Source organism: Microplitis mediator, chromosome 1 (genome assembly GCF_029852145.1).
Source record: "Microplitis mediator isolate UGA2020A chromosome 1, iyMicMedi2.1, whole genome shotgun sequence".
In the NCBI taxonomy this organism is placed as follows: Eukaryota; Metazoa; Arthropoda; class Insecta; order Hymenoptera; family Braconidae; genus Microplitis; species Microplitis mediator.
Window position 1 is genome coordinate 13081419 of NC_079969.1, and position 20587 is coordinate 13102005.

The 20587-nt window shown below is 30.5% G+C and overlaps 2 protein-coding genes across 6 annotated transcripts; both read right to left on the bottom strand.

Moving 5' to 3' along the window:
- Positions 1-2058: 2058 nt before the first annotated feature.
- On the bottom strand, positions 2059-11974 carry LOC130678335 (G2/mitotic-specific cyclin-B3). Of its 4 annotated transcripts, none has more exons than XM_057485523.1 (8): positions 11468-11974; positions 10598-10651; positions 9193-9437; positions 8804-9133; positions 8288-8737; positions 7772-7927; positions 7256-7536; positions 6841-7169 (listed from the first exon to the last, which is right to left on the bottom strand). In XM_057485523.1, the coding sequence occupies exons 3-8, from the start codon at positions 9406-9408 to the stop codon at positions 7070-7072; spliced, it is 1533 nt and encodes a 510-aa protein (XP_057341506.1). In that variant the 5' UTR covers positions 9409-9437; positions 10598-10651; positions 11468-11974; the 3' UTR covers positions 6841-7069. The 4 variants fall into 4 exon arrangements, with proteins under 4 accessions (XP_057341507.1, XP_057341506.1, XP_057341505.1 ...); XM_057485522.1 differs by having other exon boundaries at positions 10558-10651; XM_057485524.1 differs by lacking the exons at positions 6841-7169; positions 10598-10651 and adding an exon at positions 2059-2422 and having other exon boundaries at positions 11468-11952.
- A 4362-nt stretch (positions 11975-16336) lies between these two features.
- Positions 16337-19881, bottom strand: LOC130678339 (iron-sulfur cluster assembly 1 homolog, mitochondrial). Of its 2 annotated transcripts, XM_057485528.1 has the most exons (3): positions 19437-19799; positions 19249-19302; positions 16337-16739 (listed from the first exon to the last, which is right to left on the bottom strand). In XM_057485528.1, exons 1-3 carry the CDS (start codon positions 19518-19520, stop codon positions 16485-16487), a joined length of 393 nt encoding a protein of 130 aa, XP_057341511.1. In that variant the 5' UTR covers positions 19521-19799; the 3' UTR covers positions 16337-16484. The 2 variants fall into 2 exon arrangements, with proteins under 2 accessions (XP_057341511.1, XP_057341512.1); XM_057485529.1 differs by lacking the exon at positions 19249-19302 and having other exon boundaries at positions 19437-19881.
- Positions 19882-20587: the final 706 nt, after the last annotated feature.

Here is a 20587-nt window from a genome sequence, read left to right on the forward strand (position 1 = left end):
TCATCAATCAAAATCATGTATACTTCCTCTAAGTAATGATTCTAATTCATTAATCACATTTCGGATCTAATTACCAGTGTCTTATATTTTTTTTCGCAATACAATTTTTTTTTTCACCAATGAAATCAGTGGATTCCCATATTCACTTTTCAATTTAATGGATTCTCATACACGGAGAAAAAAATATCGCCAGATTAAGTATACGTATCGCTATTCTGGCTATACGTTGTATAGTGATCTTACTTAACGATACGCCCTATAGCCAATTCAGCTATACAGAGTATCCTCACAGTGGATCGTCAAAATGACGATCCGTATCCTTATTTTAGGCATTTTATGAATCGCTGACATGACTATTGCGCAGACTCTGTATTTAGGCATCCGGCAACCGAGAACGATGATACGTATAGCCAATTTAGCTATACGGATCCTTACGCTGGCGATACAGATACCTATATCAACGAAACTACATATCGTTACAAAGGCTATTCGTCGTATTTTTAAATTAAATAAACGAAAACTTATCCTAACCCAAATACGTATTTTTATTTTAACGATACTATAGATTATTAAATTAATATGAGAGTATTTCTAAATGAGGTATATGAATCGTTATTCTGACGATACGTCATTTGAGGATACATTGGATAGTCATTCTGGCGATATTTTTCTCTCCGTGTATTCATTCATCAAATCAGAGAATTCTAATATTTACATATTCATTTAGTGAATATTCACTAATTCTGCGTGGTACGATTGTAGCATTGACAATTAGTAAATGTTCACTTGAAATTAGTGAAAAATCACTAATTCATATTTAGAGAGTAAGAGAGTCGCCGTGGCTCGCGGGTAGCCAAAACAGATGACGATGCATGAGACTCGGGCCACGACGATTCTCTCACAGGGAACCTGAGATGCAGCGTCAACATTTTGTCAACTCTGTTGGCTTTATTATATTTTTATAATGACAAAATAGTCAGTCCTTCGAGAGAGCTCATGGAGCTCGAACCTCTGCTCTTCATGAGTAATTAATACATCACAATCAATTCTCAATTAATTAAACCTTATTGTGGGGTGCCGATTGGCACCCCCAATATTTTCACCTGCGCCATGGCCTGTCCATAACACGATTACCACCCGGGGGCGAGCGCTTATCAGCAATTCCACCCTGTTCTATAACCCTGAGCGCTCAATAGCAGTTCAGGTTTCCTACCGATTTTCCTACTATTTACCTGCTATATTAAAAATATAGAGTTGGAACCAGCAACGAAAATAAATTAAATCGCGAAAATTAAATGAATTAATAATTAATCGAATAATTGACGACCAGGGCCCATCGGGAGTCTATAGACACTCTAACGAGGCCAAACCTGGAGCTTGAATAATTAAAATTAATATAAGGAATTTTCCAGTATGCAACAGTACAATCTTTCTATACTCGGTTGTCTTTTTATAAAATTCGAATTTTTTATTATCACAGAATGAAAGATAGTTTTATTGTAAAATGATTTTATTTTAAATTCATAAAAAGGTACTATTACATAATTTTATTTTGATAAATGAAGCTAATGATGGAATTCCTGGTACATGTTATCTATCAATGTGACAGTATTCACAAAAATATTGATGTAATTTACGCAAATGTAAATAGATATTGAAAAAAAAATGCTTACAATAAGATTGGACCTTATTACAATTAATCTATTAGTAATTATAACGTATTAAAAACAAAATAAACGATTAATATAATCAGAACTGAGTCTCTGTAATAAATAGACTGTATTTACATCGCTAAATATCAGTTGAAGCATTTAAATTATTAAATATTTTTTTTATAAAAAAAAGTTTCCATCGGTGCTTTGATTAATTTAAATTCATTGAAAACCTGCATTATTAATACTTTTTTTACAACACATATTTATTTAATTATCATACAAAATAGATATTTTATTTCATTTAGAGTGAAACAGTAATTTACTAAATTTTTCCGTAAAATAAATAAAATGATAAAAATGAAATTTTTTACAATTACTTTAATAGAAAAAAAATATATATTTATTATAAACAGCGAAAATAACTATAAATTTAAATGTCCTACAATTGTGTGAATATCAAAAACAATTTTTTATCAAAATGTTGTTTTTTTTTTTTCATTTTTTAAAATTACCATCGTAAGTTGTATAATTTGGCATGTTTCTAATTTTCGTATTTAAAATTTTTCGAATAGCTTTAGGTGTTGATTCAGACTTTTTTTTTAAATAATGCAATACTTTATAAAAATTAATAGATAATTGATCATACAAACTGCCGAACGCAATTTCTTAAATAACTAAAAAGTTTTAAAATTATTATTAATAGTTTAACGATTCACTATAAGTCCAAGGTATCTTTTAATGGTATTTTAGCAACTTCGAAGAATATCCTGCAAAAAAATTTTCCATTTATTAGAATAATACAGTTAAGGTAGTTGTCGGGTGATGGGCATAGTGTCAGAAAATTCTAAAATTTTTTATACTTATTAAGGGTATTAAGATACAATAACCATTAAAATTTCAAGTCGATTGACCATCTCTAATTCGAAATATTTATAATCAAAGTTCGTATCATTAACATTACGAGCAATGAGAAATATGTGTTTCAAGTCGCGTTCGTGATTCTAATAAAAAAAACTAACAGTCAGAAACTTGTAAAAAACTAACAGAAAATTAGTGAATTTGTCCTGAATTTATTTATAAAAAAAAAATAAATAAGAACGTTTCAAAGAATATTAAAAAAATATTAAGGAAGTACACAAATAATAAATATAGTGAAACTTATTAGTTCAATTCTTATGTATACTTTTAATGTTTTTGGTTTTTTAACTTTTTAATATGCATGTTAATCGCTTGAAGATCTTGACGATTGGTTTCGACTAAGATTTTTTTTTCTAACAGCCTTTTTAATTCTAACTGCTTAATTTTTTCACTATTGGAATCACTATATACTAATTTTTCTTCAAAATAGTATTAAAATCGGATTCGCGCCGTGCCACTTTTTGAACAGTTTTGACAAAAAAAAAATTTATCGGATTTTTCAGTCAAAAAAAAAGGAAAGTCAAAATTTTTCCAGCTTTGTCACGAAGTTCACTGACTTTTCCAGATTTTTCAGAAATGTGGCCACCATGTTATTTTCCAAATTAATTTTTCTTCATACCCGGACGAAAGTACGTACTTTCGGCCTCGAGTTTACGGCAGAAAGTCTAACATTTCTGCTGTGCTGGGATTACTCGCGCGCCATCTATAACAGCGGGCGGAAAGAAAGTAACAGCGGGACGAAAGAGTTTTTCGTGCACACTGGCACCCGGTTATACGTATACTACCGTCACTTCGAGGAGATTTGCTGACACTCTCGCTCATATTTATAATATCAAAACTTGTCTAAAATTAATTTGAAATTTTAAATGTCTGTGTTTTTGGAAAAGTAAAATTTACTAAAGATTAATAAAAACACAAAAAATTATTTTTAATAAATTTAGTAATTAGAAAAAAATTAGAAATTATTTATGATACTGAAGTCAGCCGATGTCTACTAATTTTTTGATTTTTTTTTAAACGATCAATTATAAATTAAAAAATTATTTAAAAAATTATGCCTACAGTTTTTTTAAATTTTCTACTAAGTGCATATTTTTAGTTTTTATTTTTTTGTAATGGATTTAAAAAAAAAAACTAAAATCCGAAAATTGTTAATTGTCTGTTACCGAAAGGATCATAATTATAATTATTTCTTTTAACAATGTGTAATGATCATTTTTTTTGTAGATATATTTGATGCCTGCCCCCCGACCAGCAGCACTCGCTTCGCTCGTGCCGCAAATGTCGGGGCAGGCATCAATACTTGCTAAAACTTTGTTATATAATTTATACATCTTTGATTTGTCAACGTACTTTCGTCCGGGTATAAAGAAAAACAGTATACACTACACGGACAGAAAGTTGGAGAGCCCTGAACTGTGCGTCTGAACTCGGCTTCGCCTCGGGCATCATGACGCACAGTGCAGGAATCTCCAACTTTCTGCCCTTGTAGAGTAATATACTATTTCTCAAAAACTATCAGAGATGAAAACATGGCCTCAACGCCAATCTTTCCAGAATTTTTCGAAGAATATTATAGAATTTTTTTACTTTTTTGCATGATTTCGGACGGTGTAAAAAAAACGAAAATAACTTTGATCTTTTTTTTTTTTTTTTTCAATTTCTAAAATATTTACACCAACCCAAAAAATTATGGATATTCTTCAGAGTATGTACTTTTACCAAAAACAAAGCGGATTAAAATCAAAAAGGCGCTTTTTGAGTAATAAAAAACATACAAATAACGGTTGACCCTGTCGGTTATCCCTGGAACTGTCCGCTATTTTCAAGCTCAAAGTGGCCAAAAATATACCCATTGGTAAGCTCCCCGAGCTAAAAAATATGAGATTTCTTCATTTCTAAGCACTTCAGACTAAAAAAATAATTTTCTAAACTTTTGAAAATTTTCTCAGTGAGAAGTCGATAAAAATCTCTTTTATACTTGTAGCTTAATCTTATTTCTATAAAAATAACTTTTAAAAAAATCAAAAATAAAATAGTGATGATGACGATTGAATAATAAAATGTTATTCTAAATGTCTTGTTTACTATCTAAAATAATTAGTTTTATTATTTCGCGTTACTGATGCCATAAGGGCGTATCCCGAAAAAAATACCCATAAAAAGGCATAAGGGCGTATAAAAAAATTTTTCCGGGAATCGACGTGGTTATGCCTGAAACGGGCAGAAATGCAAAAAAAAATTTTGGTACGCCCTTATGGCACCCAGGGTACCTACCGGGAGCCATAAGGGCGTACAAAAAGAATTTCAAATTTAAAGAAAATTTTTTTTCGTCATTTCTACGCGTTTCAAGTAAAAATACGTTGTTTCCCGAAAAAAATTTTTTTTGTACGCCCTTATGGCTCCCGGTAGGTACCCTGGGTGCCATAAGGGCGTACCAAAATTATTTTTTGCATTTCTGCCCGTTTTAGGCATTACTACGTCGATTCCCGAAAAAATTTGTTGGTACGCCCTTATGGCACCCGGGTGCCATAAAGGTGTATAATAGGCTGATGCTTCCTTATGGCATTTGTAACGCGATTTAGGTAACTAGTAAAAAGAGATTTTTATCAACTTCTCACTGAGAAAATTAAAAATTTTCAAAAGCTCAGGAGGTTATAGTTTTAGTCTGAAGAACTTAAAAATGAAGAAAACTCATATTTTTGAGCTCGGGGAGCTTACTAATGGGTATTTTTTCGACAACTCTGAGCTTGAAATTAGTGGACAGTTCCAGGGATGGCCGACAGGGTCAACCGTTATTCGTATTTTCTTATATTACTCAAAAAGCGCCTTTTTGACTTTAATCCGCTTTGTTTTCGATAATAGTACAAGCGGTAAGGAATATTCATCATTTTTTTGTTGTTGTAAATATATAAGAAATTGAAAAAAAAAAAAAAAAAAAAAAAAAAGAAATCATCAAAATTATTTTCGATTTTTTTAGACCGTCAATAATCATGCAAAAAAGGGAAAAAATTCTATAATATTCTACAAAAAATTCTGGAAAGATTGGTGTTGAGGCTGTTTTTATCCACACGGAAACAATTTGTTGATGAAAATTACTCTGCAATTTCGAGTAATCCTGGGCCATTCCAAAAAATTAGTATTTTTTATTTCAAAACTTTTAATATTTTTCGTTGAAATATTAATATTCCTAGACTATATTTTACTCTACTAGTGAGTAATTTCCTAACAGCAGATAAAGTGGTATAATCCTGTGATTTTATACTCTGTTGGGATCTCATACTTGATCAGTTAATGTGAATATATTATCTGAATCTACTAATTTGTATTTTACGTGTATTAATTTTTACTCCCCAATACAGCATTTCTTTAAACTTATTGATGTTATGATGAAAAATTACTTGTACTTCGAATAAAATTTCGAATCTATTCAAGTATTTTTTACTCTAAACTACAGAGTAATAATTCAGTAGTCTTCGTTAATCTTCGGTTAATATCGGCTTCGATTAAATGTCTTTTATTTTGCTCGCGGGAACTTACGTGTTACGCACACAAACGTATGCTTAGAAAAAAAGACGATCTCTTTATCTCTCTATAACTTAATATTTATTTCAAATTTAAAAAAAACAAATTGTATCTTTTCTTCTTCAACACAATACGAGTAATTTTTTTTTTTCGTTTTCAAAATATTTATTTCAAGTCATATTCTAATGAAATTAGATGGTTTTAGATTGTTTAAAGAAACTTCAACCTATTAATTGTAATGTTTATTTTAATTCAATATAAATTTTATAAAATGAATCATCAACTTTTTATCATAACCTACGAGTAAAAATTGAATTAGAAAGAATTTATTTAGACAGCCGCTAGGGGTAATTTTTACTCGTAATTGTGAGTAAAAATTAATCCGATTGACTTTTACTCACTGAAAGAGTAAAATTTCTTAATTCAAAAGTAAAAAGTTGTAATGGCCCAAGATTACTAGATTTAGAGTAATTTTTAGAATAAACGACATGGCAATATTCATACCAAAATTCTTTCCGTGTATAATAGTTTTTGAGAAAAATTAATTTGAAAAATAATTAGCTTTGCACGCTGTCTCTAAAGTCGTTTGAGAATCCATACAAAAAACGGTATCTGTTATTTTCTGTTATTATTATTACATACTTTTAAAAAGTGGTGGGGCACTGCCGGAGCATGCCCTTGACAAATAAGTTTATGAGTTATTTTTCCTGATAGCCATTTTGATGGCGTTGACAAAATCTACCACCGCAATGAGATGTCAAGTTGACTGGAAAAACTTGATGGTGCAAACAGTGGACGATAACTCGTAGTCAATTTGGAAGTAAAATTTTGCTCATTAAAGTTTTTTCTCACAACTTTTTGTCAGATTGATATGAACTTTCGCTTTTCAAGTTTTTTTTCTCAACTTGAAGGCAACTTTTTGATTCAACTCGCATTCATATTACAGCTATAGATTTATGTCAACTTGTAATTTATTTTGTACTCATGTTACAGTAAAAACTTGAAACAGCAGAACTTGACGTTAACCTGACCGAAAATACTGAACAGCAAGTTTTCGAAAAGAAAGTGTGACTATCAGGGAAAGTGTTTTTGTTAAATGTCAGTGAAAAGAAAAATTGTTTTAAATAAGAATTTCAATTGAACATGCATACACTTACTTATGACTGTATTTATTGCGAACAGTAGCTAAAGCATCCTTGTATTTTCGATGAAGGCCTTGATTTAGTACATTGACTATATTTTTAATATCATCAACTTTATACCCAGTATAATATTCTAAAGTTGGAGTCCATCCACCAAGATCTTTCATTTGAAGAGCAAGGAAAAGAGCAGCAGCGGCTATTTTACTATCACTAAAAGTTATCGTTGCATAATCCATCAATGAATACTCCAAAATGTAACGAGCGAGTGTTAAAGTTGGCATTGATACCTTTATGCACTAAAACAAGACAATTAATTAAATAGTAATAAATATTTATATTTTAGATACGTTAAAAATCTAAGGTTTCAAAACTCCCTTTAAAAAACAGTTATAGCTGTCCACGAGTTTTTAAATTTTACTTTCAATTAATTTATTCTTAACAAGGGTAATAAGAAACATTCGTTTCAAAAGAAAAAAATAAATCAAGCGGACTGATTTTTTAAAGCTTTCAATTAAAAATAATAATAAATACCCTTGCATAACGTCGGAGAAATCGGTAAGACAAGGGGATCCCCAAGTCAAAATCAACGATCTTTAGGACATTCATTTCCATTCTAATGAGCTCACGTTGGCTGTAAGCACCGTCACATATGTATAGAAAATCCTCAACCATCGGAGGAATTCTTTCCTACAAATTGAGTTATAAAAATATATTCAATCATTAAATTAATAATATTAATGGAGGAATTTGTAATGTTGAAGAAAATATATGTAGGGTAGAAGTACTATTTGTGGCCACTGCTCTATTTTTGGACATTTGGTACTTTATTTTAATTAATAAAAAAGTATAAAATAAAATTTTCATTTTATTATTGGAATAAAAGAATCTTTGAAGCCATTTAAAAAATTAATTGTGTCATTGCATCTTTTAGAAATTATTTTATTTAAATTTTTCAGGTGTCTAAAACTGGCCCTAGAGTGGCCAAAAACGGTACCTCTATCCTAATGATGGCATAGGTTTATGATATCAATAAAATGCTTTACTCACGTCAAATTTACTAGCTATAAATAAACTAGCAGCTCCTAAGAGCTGTAGAGTCTCTTTTCCCACAGTGACTTTAGTTAAGTATAAATCGACTAATTTAACAGCTAAATACAAAGTTTCATGATTTAATTCAAATGATTCTTGAACTTCAACCATCCAATCAACTAATAAAGATCTCATCCACCGTGAAAGACATACTTGTTTTTCCATGTAATCATCAATAGAGAACTTATTTTCTCGGCTTTTGAGATACTCAAATATTTCCATTGCATAATGGGATACTTGGTAAGGATCGCGCCAATTTTCAGCATCAAAATCCCATAAAACACCAGCAGGTAATTTTCGAATTGGTGTCTTATCTAAATGTTCAGCAAGTGGTAAAGTTTGAGCATTAATTGAATTTTTTTTAGACTTGACAACTTTTTGAGCTGCTGTGGCTTCTTCTTCTTCGATCTGTAATTACTTTGACTTTAAAAAAATTTTATATTTTACATCTTTGTAGTTAAAATTACCACTTACTTTTTCGTTAATTATTCTGATTTTTTTTCCACTTTCGTGGGATAAGTCCTCAAGTGCGCTAACATAAAGAGAACTTTCATCAGATTTATCTACGTCACTTGGTTTTTGACTGGAACTTTTTTGCGATACGTTTTTCTTTTCTTCAACTTTTTTTGTTATTTTTGTGGCTTTGCCGGCAGGTTTTAATTTTGAACTCGTTACATTATTGGATTTTACTGTCGTTTTTTCGTTATTTCTAAGTGTGTACACAGAAGAGATAGGTTTTACTTGTGATTTCTTTACTACTCTTTTAGTTTCCGGTAATTGAACACCCAATGATTTCCCAATAGCCTAAACATAATACTTTAATTAAAAAAAGTAACTCGATTTAAAATAAATAGTATATTTACATTAGTAATATTGCCTAGAGCTGATCTTTTAGTTATTTTGTCTTTGAGAGGTGATGCATCTGCTTTTCGTTTAACCCTTAAATCTTTAACAGGCATGTGTGGTTTGATGTTGAGCTGATCTGTTGCTTTTTGGTTTCTTGTAGTAATACCTTTTTTTACTTTGATACCCACAGTAACAGGTTTATTTTGATTATTTATCACTTTCGATGGTGCCATTTTTTATCTTCTCTACAATAGAATCAGCACTGAAAATTATTTATTTTAATTTAATAAATAAAAGTTAAAATAAATTCTTACATTAGTGATAAGAAAGAAATTTATTCGTAAAATGATAGCAGGTGACAACTGAATAAATTTCATTATAAAAGTAAAGAAATAAAAAAATAAACACTACCCTGTTTGAGAAAAGTTAAAGTGATTAAAAATTTTTTTTAGTCATTGAAAACTATTTGGAAGTATTCAAAAAAATTGAGTATTTTTGAAATTTTTCGAAATCTCTCCATGAATCGAAACTTCAGTATTTTTAGCGATTGAAAGAAGTTTGAAAGTACCCTAATAGCCACATTAGCTTGAAATTGACAGTAATTTGACATTGAAATTGCCTGAAATTTGCTGCCTGAATTTGCAGACAATTTAACAGACAGTAAAAAAAATACTTTACAATTTTTCAAGTCAAATTAATAATAAATTGATGGAAAAATTTGCCTGGAAATTGACGAAAAATTTTTCCTAGTTAACTTTTGAAGTGAATTTGCATTATAATTCAGGTAGTAAATTTACATAAAATTGTATAGCAAGTTGTATGTAAATTGTCGTCAAAAACGGAAAGGTCCGAAGTTGAAAAATTCAAGAAAACTTTTGTAAGTAAACTTTTGCTAGGGCAAACTGTGCTATTAGGGTATTTGAAAATTGTAATATTTTTTTTTAATTCTTCTGAATCTCCGTATAAAATGGAGTTCAATTATTAAGTGATTAAAAAGTATTTTAAAAAAGTGTATACTGTCGAATCGTCCTAAGTCTTTCAACAATCAGAAAATTCGAGTGTTTAAAACATATAGTGAAGTATATAGAAAATTGAATAGATTAAAATTTTTCCTAATTATTGAATAACAGTGATTTGAAACTTTTCAAAATGATTTAATGTTAAAAAAAATTGGAAGGATTTAATATTTATGGAACAATTCAAAAATATTGAATTTTCTCTTTTTAATTTTTTCAAATCGCTTTTTTCAACCAGGGTATTCAAGTTGACGTAAAAATTTTTTATAAATACAAAGTATGTTTGTGTGAAATACTCAATCAAGAAATTAAAAACAACTGATAAATAATGTAATAAAATATCAAAAGCAATGAATTTATCCTTACTATCAAAATTATATTATAATATACTCAGTGTTAAAATAACCAGAATTTTTTATCCAATTTATGACGGTACACAGCAGCGGCTATGTAGGCATAACTGCAAAGATTGAATTTATGATTATTCGTGAGAACAAGTCGATTATGACTTTTTCCGTACACAGAATAAAAATATTTCGTGGCAGAAGAAATATTTTGTATTAGGAAATGAAGAAAAAATCTTTCTTAGGACTAGAAAAAATATCTTGGCTTAACAAAATTTTTCTTGCCCCGAAAATTTTTTTTTCGCCTCAAGGAAATTTTTTCTTTCAATTCATAATGCAAAAAAATTTTTTGATGCAAGTAAAAAATTTCTCGGGGATAGTAAAACTTTTTTACGTCTGGAAATCCTTTTATTCTGTGTAATCAATTGAGTATTAATATCCACAGCCAGCAAAAATAATTGGAAAAACAAAAATTTCAAGTTAATCGACTGAAAAAAAGAGGTTAGATGCGAGTTACAAAACTGTACTATCAATAAACTGACAAAATTATTTATCATTTAGGTATGTCAATTTTAAAACTTGAATAACGAAGTATTATTCAAAATCGTAGCATTACTTTAAATATTATTGTAAAAAATGCATGAATTAACTTCAATATTATGGAAAAAAATGATTAGAAAAAAAACGCGGGAAAAATAACGTTAAGTTTTTACGTTTCTACTTGATCATGACATCTATTTTAATTATTTAACAAATTTGTTAACAACAATATAAAGAGAAGTGATTCGTTTTTTGACTAAGATAATTATTTAGAGCACAACACTGGAAAAAAATTTCGTATATTGTCGGATTTTCAAGTTATTAGTAATAATTGTTGTACAACTTTAGGAAAGTTTTCGTAACATAACAACATGAAGTATGATTGTCCTTACCTTTATATTTTGAGTATAAAATAAGTGGATATCACAATTTAATGATTAAAAGTTGTTAAGTATTGAATAATTTATGTTATTTAATTGAAAAATTCATTGGTTAATGATGTTGTTGTGGTGTTCTTAAAATTTTTTCGTTTTCTAAATGTAAATGAGCACAAACCCAACCGTCGCCGACTTGGGCACCGCAAGAATGCCCTGACGGCGATTTTAGTAAACGTATGACTGGTAGCGACCCACTCTGACACACCACTGCAAATGTACTTTAAGGTGTACTCACATTTTGTCGTCAAGAGTCAAGTTCGTCACATGACAAGTAATTTTACTCACTTTTGACCGTCACAAAACGGTTTCATGGCCCATGGTTATTACAATAACCCTGATAGCCACTTTAGCTTGAAATTAACAGTAATTTGATGTTGAAATTACCTGAAATCTGCTACTCGAATTAGCCAACGATTTGACAGCAGAAGTTGAAAAGAAAAATATACGGTTAATTTTTCTTCAATTTCCCTGACAGCCACCTTAACCGTAAGTTAACTACAAGCTACTGCCGTATTTGAAAGGTAACTAAAGGAAAGTGTTGGAGAACAAGCAGTTACCTTTAAGTTGACAGTAAATTGTCTGTTAACTTGAATTCAATTTGACTACAAATGTTACTGTTAGACAATGACGTTAAGTTGATTGGAAGTTTCACTTCAAATTGACGGTAAGATGTTCTGTCAAATTACATTCAGATGACGGCAGTTGATTTGCATCAGTTTTCACGCAAGTATTATCCAGCCGAGGCTTGCCAGAAACTTGTCGTTAATTTAGCCGTAAATGTTATACTGCAGAACTTTCTGAGTAATTATATTGAGAGTGGCTATCAGGAGAGTTTCTGATCAGAAAGTTGGTGTACATGAGTTGCGACCAACTTGACGGCAAGTTGTCGACAACTTTCAGCTTGCTTAACTGTTGACTACAAGTTGCTCAGTAACTTGGCGACAATCTACTGCCGCAACCTGTCACCAAGTTTCTGAGCAACTTGTAGACAAGTTGTCGGCAACAGTTACACGAGCTGAAAGTTGTCGACAAATTTCTCGGAAAGTTGCCGTCAACTTATGAAAATGCCAACTTTTGCAGCCAACTTGGCTATCAGGGTAACTTTTTACGATAAAAAAAAGTCGACAATGTTCTTTCTATCATTTCAGAAGGTAAGCAAATTTATACATAAAAATGTCTACAATTTGACGGGAAAAATCCCTAATAGCCACACCTTACTCAGCAAGTTCTGCAGTGAAACATTTTCGGCTAACTTAAAGAGAAAGTTTCTGACAAGTTTGGGTGGATAATACTGTTACGTTCTGGCTTTAATTAAATTTAAATAAAAATTTTTAGAAATTTTTTTTTTGAAGTCTCGAATTATTTATTCGCCACAGTGGGCGAATAAACGGTTTGACACTTCTTATAATCATAATTAATAAATCGTTACTTTTTTGGCGATATTATTTTTATTCACCGCCAACAATGTAACGGAAATCTTTTGCGATAAGAGTCGCCGTGGCTCGCGGATAGTCTAAACAGATGACGATGCATGAGATCCGGGCCACGACGATTCTCTCATAGAAAACCTGAGATGCAACGTTAATATTTTTGAAAATGTATAATACCAAGGAGCGACAGAATCAAGTCAGTCGTTTACAAGGCAGTCGATCACAAGATCTAGTAGAGCTAAGAACTCTATACAAATCCGCTGGCTTGATCCTGTCACTCGGACTTTAAGGCAAAATATATATATCTATCCGTATTTCTTCAAAATACATTTTCCTTTTTAACTTTGGGCGCCGTCACTGGCAGCCCAATATTAATACACACCTCATACTGGGCGCCGTCCCCGGCAGCCCAATATTCTCACCTGCTTTGGGCGCCGACACTGGCAGCCCAAGCACTTCCTTCCTAACTTCCGAAATTCATGCTTCGAGGCCGATGACGCAGGAGGTCAGGATGTGCGGTACAGCTCGGTTGCGAGATTCGAGGTGTCATCGCGGACTTTACTGAAGGTCGTCCGAAAATTAAGTCGCTGGAAGTTATTGTTGAGCTTTCAGGCTCTTGTGTTGTTGAGCTTTCGAGCTCGTGTGTTGTTACGCCGTCGAGCTCGTGTGTTGTTGGGCTTTCAAGCTCTTGTGTTGTTGAGCCTTCGAGCTCTGGTGGTTTGATCGACCAATTAAAATTGCTTTTCCCTACGAAGGAACCGAGTTTCGGGGCTCGTCTTGTTCGCGTTCAACGGAGGCATCAAAGGGATTACTTGAGGCAAATGATGGGGCCCATAATCGTCATCATGGTAAGTCAATAAACTTTTTTTTGCATAAAATAAAAGAAGGTCAACAGCTGACGCACCTGGGGTCTATCGACACCCTAACGACGTCAACCTGGTAAATTTAAAAATATTCTGTCTCATATGTTGAGAAGCCAGAATGTAACAATACTTCCCTTTAAGTTGGCTTCAGAAATACGGCAGTCACTTGAAGTTAACTTGCAGTTCAGGTGGCTATCAGGGTTGAAGTGAAACTTTCAACCAACTTAAGGCTGAGCTGCACCTAACGAAGTCCTGAATTTAAGAATTCTAATTATTTATTAAATAATTATCATAACAGCAATTTTATTAGCTCCCGACTAAAAACCGAAGACGAACTTCCTCGGAAGATTATCATCATCAGAGTCCCATAAATATTCAAAGAGTAATTAGAATTCTTAAATTCAGGACTTCGTTAGGTGCGGCCCAGCCTTAAGGCTGGGCCGTACAAAACGAATTTTTGAATTTTACTTTTCTTTTAATTTATTAATCAATTGTTATTACAGAAATTTTGATAACTTCCGAAAAAATGTGAAAGACAAACTTTTTCGGAAGATTTTCATCATTCGAGTGACGTAATTATTCAAAACATAATTAGAAAAGTAAAATTCGAAAATTCGTTTAGTACTGCCGACCCTTAAGTTGGCTTCAGAATAAGGCAGTAGCTTGAATGTAACTTGACAGAAAGACTTGCCGTCAATTTGGAGTGAAACTTTCAATCAACTTAACATCATTGTCTGACAGTAACACTTGTAGTCAAATTGAATTCAAGTTGACAAATAATTTACTGGCAACTTAAAGGTAACTGCTTGCTCTCCAACACTTTCCTTTAAGTTACCTTAAGAATATAGCAGTAGATTGTAGATATCTTACGGTTAGGGTGGCTATCAGGGATACTTCACAATTTTTCAAGTCAAATTAACAATAAATTGACATAAAATTTGCCTGAAAATTGACGACAACTTTTGTCTAGTCAACTTTTCATGTGAATTTGCATTCTAATTTGGGTAGTAAATTCACGTCAAATTGTAGAGGAAGTTGCATACAAATTGTCGTAAAAAACGGAAAAGTCCGAAGTTGACGGAATTTCGACGAAAAATTCAAGAACACTTTTGTAAAGTAAACTTTTGCTAAAGCAAACTGTGCTATTAGGAAAGAGTCCGTCACAAACTACTGCTATCTTACAATCAGCGGCGGGTATTCATACCGTACCCGGTTACAAGCGTGCCTTTTACTTCTCTACTTTTAGTACTCTACCAACATACAACTCGCTTAAATAGATTTCTATGCGAAAATATCAATACTAAATATATTTATGTTGCAAAATAATTCTATGTAAAATTATCTCTATGTAAACTTATTCTATTAAGTATAAATATATGTGAAAATAATTCATGTCCAAAATATCTCTATATTATATGTCTCTATGAAAATTAAGTCTCTCCAAAATTTACATTTAAAAAACTAAGTTTTACGAATGATTTTGTGTCTTACCACCAGCAATCGCGTGGCGCTACCATAAAATTCCAATAACAATACAATAATAATGATAATGATTTAAGTAATTATAATTTTTTCTTTTTAAATGTCATTAAATTTGAATCCTGACTATGTCAGTATTTTATTATAATTTCAAATTTAATGACATTTAAAAAGAAAAAATTATAATTACTTAAATCTTTATCATTATTATTGTATTGTTGTTGGAATTTTATGGTAGCGCCAGGCGATTGCTGGTGGTAAGACACAAAATCATTCGTAAAACTTAGTTTTTTTTTTTATGAGAGAAATGTTGAAACTGACTTTGGTCAACATAGAAAAATTTTTTCATAGAATTGCTGTGTCATAGAGATATGCAGAATAGAGAAATATTAAGGAGAGTTGTATAGTTATGGAGAAATTCCATAATATAAATATGTTAACACCTAATTCTGTCATATTATAGTAAATTTTGTAGAGACTTAATTTTCATAGAGATATATAATATAGAGATATTTTGGACATGAATTATTTTCACATATATTTATACTTAATAGAATAAGTTTACATAGAGATAATTTTACATAGAATTATTTTGCAACATAAATATATTTAGTATTGATATTTTCGCATAGAAATCTATTTAAGAGAGTTGTATGTTGGTAGAGTACTAAAAGTAGAGAAGTAAAAGGCACGCTTGTAACCGGGTACGGTATGAATACCCGCCGCTGATTGTACAGAGAAAATTTGAATTTAAGGTAAAACGCCATCGAACCTCTTTCTCACACTCAGGAAACAAACGGGACTATCTTTGTTGCACTCGTAGAGTAAATGAGAATTTTAAAACAGTTTTTCTTGGAGACGAACTAATTCATTCAATTCTACCATAGATGACGTGATTACTTTTCAGATACCATTTTATAACGTATTTAAATTGAGGAATAAGACTATGAATAACCTTATAATTCACCCTTCTCAAAATTTAAATATCTCAGACTTGTAATAATTAGATCTATCTAAATTTACATCAATATGCATAGATAATAAATTAAAAATTTTCTACTATTATCGACACTTGCATATTTTTGATATCTATACATTAGTTAAGTTGAAACAATAACATATACTTTGATGTTTATCATACTCCAAATTAACGATCTATTGATATAGATACAATACTAAAAAAAAAAGAATAAAACTTCACTACACAGAAAAACTTTCTCCACAGCCACAAGTTCCTTTAATATTTGGATTATTAAATATAAACTCAGAACTTAATTTTCCTTCTATGTAATCCATTTCTGTTCCTAATAAAGAAAGTTGGGCTTTCCTATCAATAATAACTCTGACTCCATCTTGAACAACTTCTTCATCTAATTTACTCTTTTCAGTTGCATAATCTAGGACATAGCTTAGCCCGTTACAGCCTCTTTGACGAACGCTTATTTTCAAACCAATCTGAAAAGTCAAAATATTAACTTAAATATTTAAACAAAATAATATAATTTTCAATAAAAAAATAAAATACTGCTCTGATTAAAAACAGCGATTTGGAAAGATTAAACAAAAATATTTTTACTACTTTTTGATTTTTCCATAAACTTTGAATTCTAATAACTTTTAAATCCTTTTGAAAAGTTCCAAATTACCCGTTATTCAATAATTTGGGGAGATTTCAAGTTGTTCAATTTTCTGAATACTTCACAATAATTTCTATTCACTAAAAATAGTCGAATTTTCTAGTTATTAAAAGACTTGGGACGATTCGAAAATATAATTTTTTTTAAATAGATTTCAATCACTTAACAATAATTGAATTCGAAAAATTTTTGAATACTTTTGAATAACTTTTAATCACTACCTGATGAAAAATGATTTTATTTGATTATATATGAGTATAAATGATTATATATAATTATCTATGAGTCTATATATAATTAGATCTGATCAGACCTTTATATATAAATAATTGTGGAATTTCGGTCTGTGGAACGATTTAGAATGATTCGAAAGTAAGAAGGGCTCAGTTATTGACACTGTCCCAGTTTCTGGATCTTTCAACTTTATTTTAAATTAAAAAAAAAAAATTGACTCGAATAGATAAAAAAAATTGATTTTGATTTTAAAAAACTCATCTTGTACCTAATTAATAGCAATAACAAAAATAAAATATCTTCACAAAAAAAAATTTTGAAGCCGTAAAATTGAATATGTTATCTTATCACCATGTAACTATAAAACCATAATAAAAATACATGGATAGGTTAACAATTAACTGTAATTTAGTTTAAAATATTAGTGTATCATACTAAATAATATTTTATTATTAATATGTAAGTCCCCACTTGGATGAAGATAGTGTGGTGCAGAGCAAGATATGGGAACATAGGCAGGGCAGGAAAGAAAGGCTATGATGATTGGTCATGCAGGCTATATAAAAATGAAGATGAAACTCTGGAGCACATATTTGAATGCAGAGAACTAGCACAAGTAGTCAAAGATAAGCCAAGAAACTATGTGGAGGCATGGAAAGGACAAGCGGTGGAAGCAGACCTGTACATGCTCTTAACACAAACACTCAGAAATGAACCGGATAAAAAAATATGCTCATATCTGAGAACTTTTGAGAAGCAAGTTAACAAATAGGGCAACTACGTGGAATAACCGAAGTTCTGGTGCCAAGAAAGCAGGAGGGTTGTATTTGTGATTATTAGAGGTGATGAAAATGACATGTAATATTTGATAAACCAAAGTATAAAAGCAGAACATTCAAAATAAAAGTCGTTTAGATTATATAATATAATATAATACAAAGAATTTAATTACCCTAGATTTTAAGCGAAGAAAAAAATGTAATCTATACATTAGAAATAAACGAATAATAATAATATTAAAATGTAAGTGTCAATAACTAGACTCAATTTTATAGGTATGTCGCAGTTATTGACTCTCAAATTCAATCATGATTTTCAATATTGCTGATAATTCATCTGTTTACGTGAATATTTATACAAATATTTTAAAATATAATTTAAATTGTTTATGTCTAAAAAAAAGTTGTGTTGTATTTATATTAAATATCAAATTCCTTTTTTAATTAGTAATTTTAGTTTATTCCAACTCAATATCACATAATTCGAGTTCATCGAGCCAAGACCAGGACTCCGTACGAGTAGACTGTTAAACACAATTAAAACAACCAAAAATTACATTTACCACGGGCCAAGGAACAGGATATCCAACTTGGTCAACGAATTCACACCAAACATCGACTTTTTCGCAAGATCGTTGTCAAGTTTCAATTCTGATGTCACGAGATTTATATTAAATAGCTAGCATTCATGGACGCTCCGTGTTCAATATGTTCAATATGTTTAATAATCTCATTACACATATTATAATCCTTTTTCCGTTATTTTTCTTTTCAAATTTGGTCAACTAAATACTATATCACCAGCAAGTTATATATAGTGCAATATACCATATATATAAGTAATATAATTCTAATGTTGCAATCAAACAAAATTTTTTATAATATAATTTTTATGTACACTGCCGATTGGCGTTCTTTTCTAATAAATAAATAAATAAATAACCTAACAAAAAATATATCTCCAAATAATTATTTTGTGCTTGTGACCTTATCTAAAAATATTCAACTTGTTTATTATGTAAAGTACTATTTATTTAAATTGAATTTTATATTAGTTAAGACCTTTTATGTTACTCGATTCTTTGGAATACTTCCAAATACTTGTCAATATCACTAATACTTTTTAATTTTAAAGAGAATTCAGAAACATTAAAAAACATTCAAACTTTTTTTTTAATCTTTTCTAATCACGTTTTTTAATCGGGGCTGGTACAGGCGCAGAAATTATTTAAAAATTAATATTTATAAAACTATTGATGATCATAGCCATCATAAGACATGGAAGTATGTTAGGTTATTAATAAAAATACTTACACAATCTGTTTTGTTATATAAAATTTTTCTAATTTTTTCAACAGCTTTTTGAGTCTAAAGAAAAACAAAAATTTCAAATTGATTTTGATAAAATTATTTGAACAATTACGTTGTTATCTTAAAAAACTGAAAATTTTGACATAACTATCATTATTGTAAATCTACAAACAAAAACAAGAAAGTCTTACAAGCACGAGAGCTGCACGAGCTGGCAAACTTTTATTTTCTTTAACAGCTCGAACTGTAGCAGAAGCTGTGATGCGTGCCGCCATTGTTACAAATTTTGATTAAACACAACGTTATAACAAAATCATTATTATCTTCATATAAAAATGAAGCGAATTTTAAAAAAATACTTTTCGGAATTAATACTATAGTCCTCCTAGATAATAAGTTGCCGTCGGGATCCGTCGGTAATTTTCGGTTTGTATTGATAATGCGTAGGAACGGCGTATTTCTACTAATAAAAAATAAGAGATATAAGCTCACGAATCTACATTCCTTATATATCCATTCTACGACTTTACTTATTACTCATATTATGTATATTCTATTTTCCTGTATACTTGGGTACAATATCTTTATAGTTATTCTATATTTAATCATTAAATACGATTGACTTTTGTGTTTATTATGAAACACCAGTATAATTATTCTAATGCTGTATTTCTATTGTTGTAGATTTTGTTATTCGCTATCATTATTTTATTTATATATACGAGTCTGCTTTATTTGCAGTTGAACATATTACATTAAAAAAAAATTTGTACTTCATTAAGCTCACAAAGTTTTTTTTTACCAATATCTTATGAACAGTGCGCTTTGACAATATAAGTGCAATGAACAATTTTGCAGCACTTATATTTAGAGTGTGGCTATCAGGGTAATTGCTTAGCAAGTTCTGCAGTGAAACATTTTCGGCTAACTTAATGACAAGTTTCTGGTGAGCCTCGGCTGGATAATACTTGCGTGCAAGTTGATGCAAACCTACGGCCGTCATCTGAGTGTAATTTGACAGAAAAACTAGCCATCAATTTCAAGTGAAACTTTTAATCAACTTAACGTCATTTTCTGACAGTAACACTTGTAGTCAAATTGAATTCAAGTTATAGACAATTTACTGTCAACTTAAAAGTAACTGGTAACTAGTTGCTCTCCAACACTTTACTTCAGTTGTCTTCAGAATACGGCTGTAGCTTGTAGTTAATTTACGGTTAAGGTGGCTATCAGGGCAGTTTCTCGCCAACTTGGCTATTAGGATTATTACTAGAAAAAAAAGTCGGTAATGTTCATTCTTACCATTTCAGAAGGTAAGCAAATTTATACATGAATATGTCTA

What these genes read in the sequence shown, in the direction of transcription:
- LOC130678335 (XM_057485523.1), bottom strand. Translation starts at nt 9,408, where the DNA reads ATGGCACCATCGAAAGTGATAAATAATCAAAATAAACCTGTTACTGTG. An exon ending in CTCTAGGCAATATTACTAAT is followed by an intron (nt 9,134 to 9,192) that starts GTAAATATACTA and finishes TATTATGTTTAG; the next exon opens with GCTATTGGGAAATCATTGGG. An exon ending in CGCAATAAATACAGTCATAA is followed by an intron (nt 7,170 to 7,255) that starts GTAAGTGTATGC and finishes TTTCCCTGATAG; the next exon opens with TCACACTTTCTTTTCGAAAA.
- LOC130678339 (XM_057485528.1), bottom strand. Translation starts at nt 19,520, where the DNA reads ATGGCGGCACGCATCACAGCTTCTGCTACAGTTCGAGCTGTTAAAGAA. An exon ending in CTCGTGCAGCTCTCGTGCTT is followed by an intron (nt 19,303 to 19,436) that starts GTAAGACTTTCT and finishes GTTTTTCTTTAG; the next exon opens with ACTCAAAAAGCTGTTGAAAA. An exon ending in TATATAACAAAACAGATTGT is followed by an intron (nt 16,740 to 19,248) that starts GTAAGTATTTTT and finishes TTGACTTTTCAG; the next exon opens with ATTGGTTTGAAAATAAGCGT.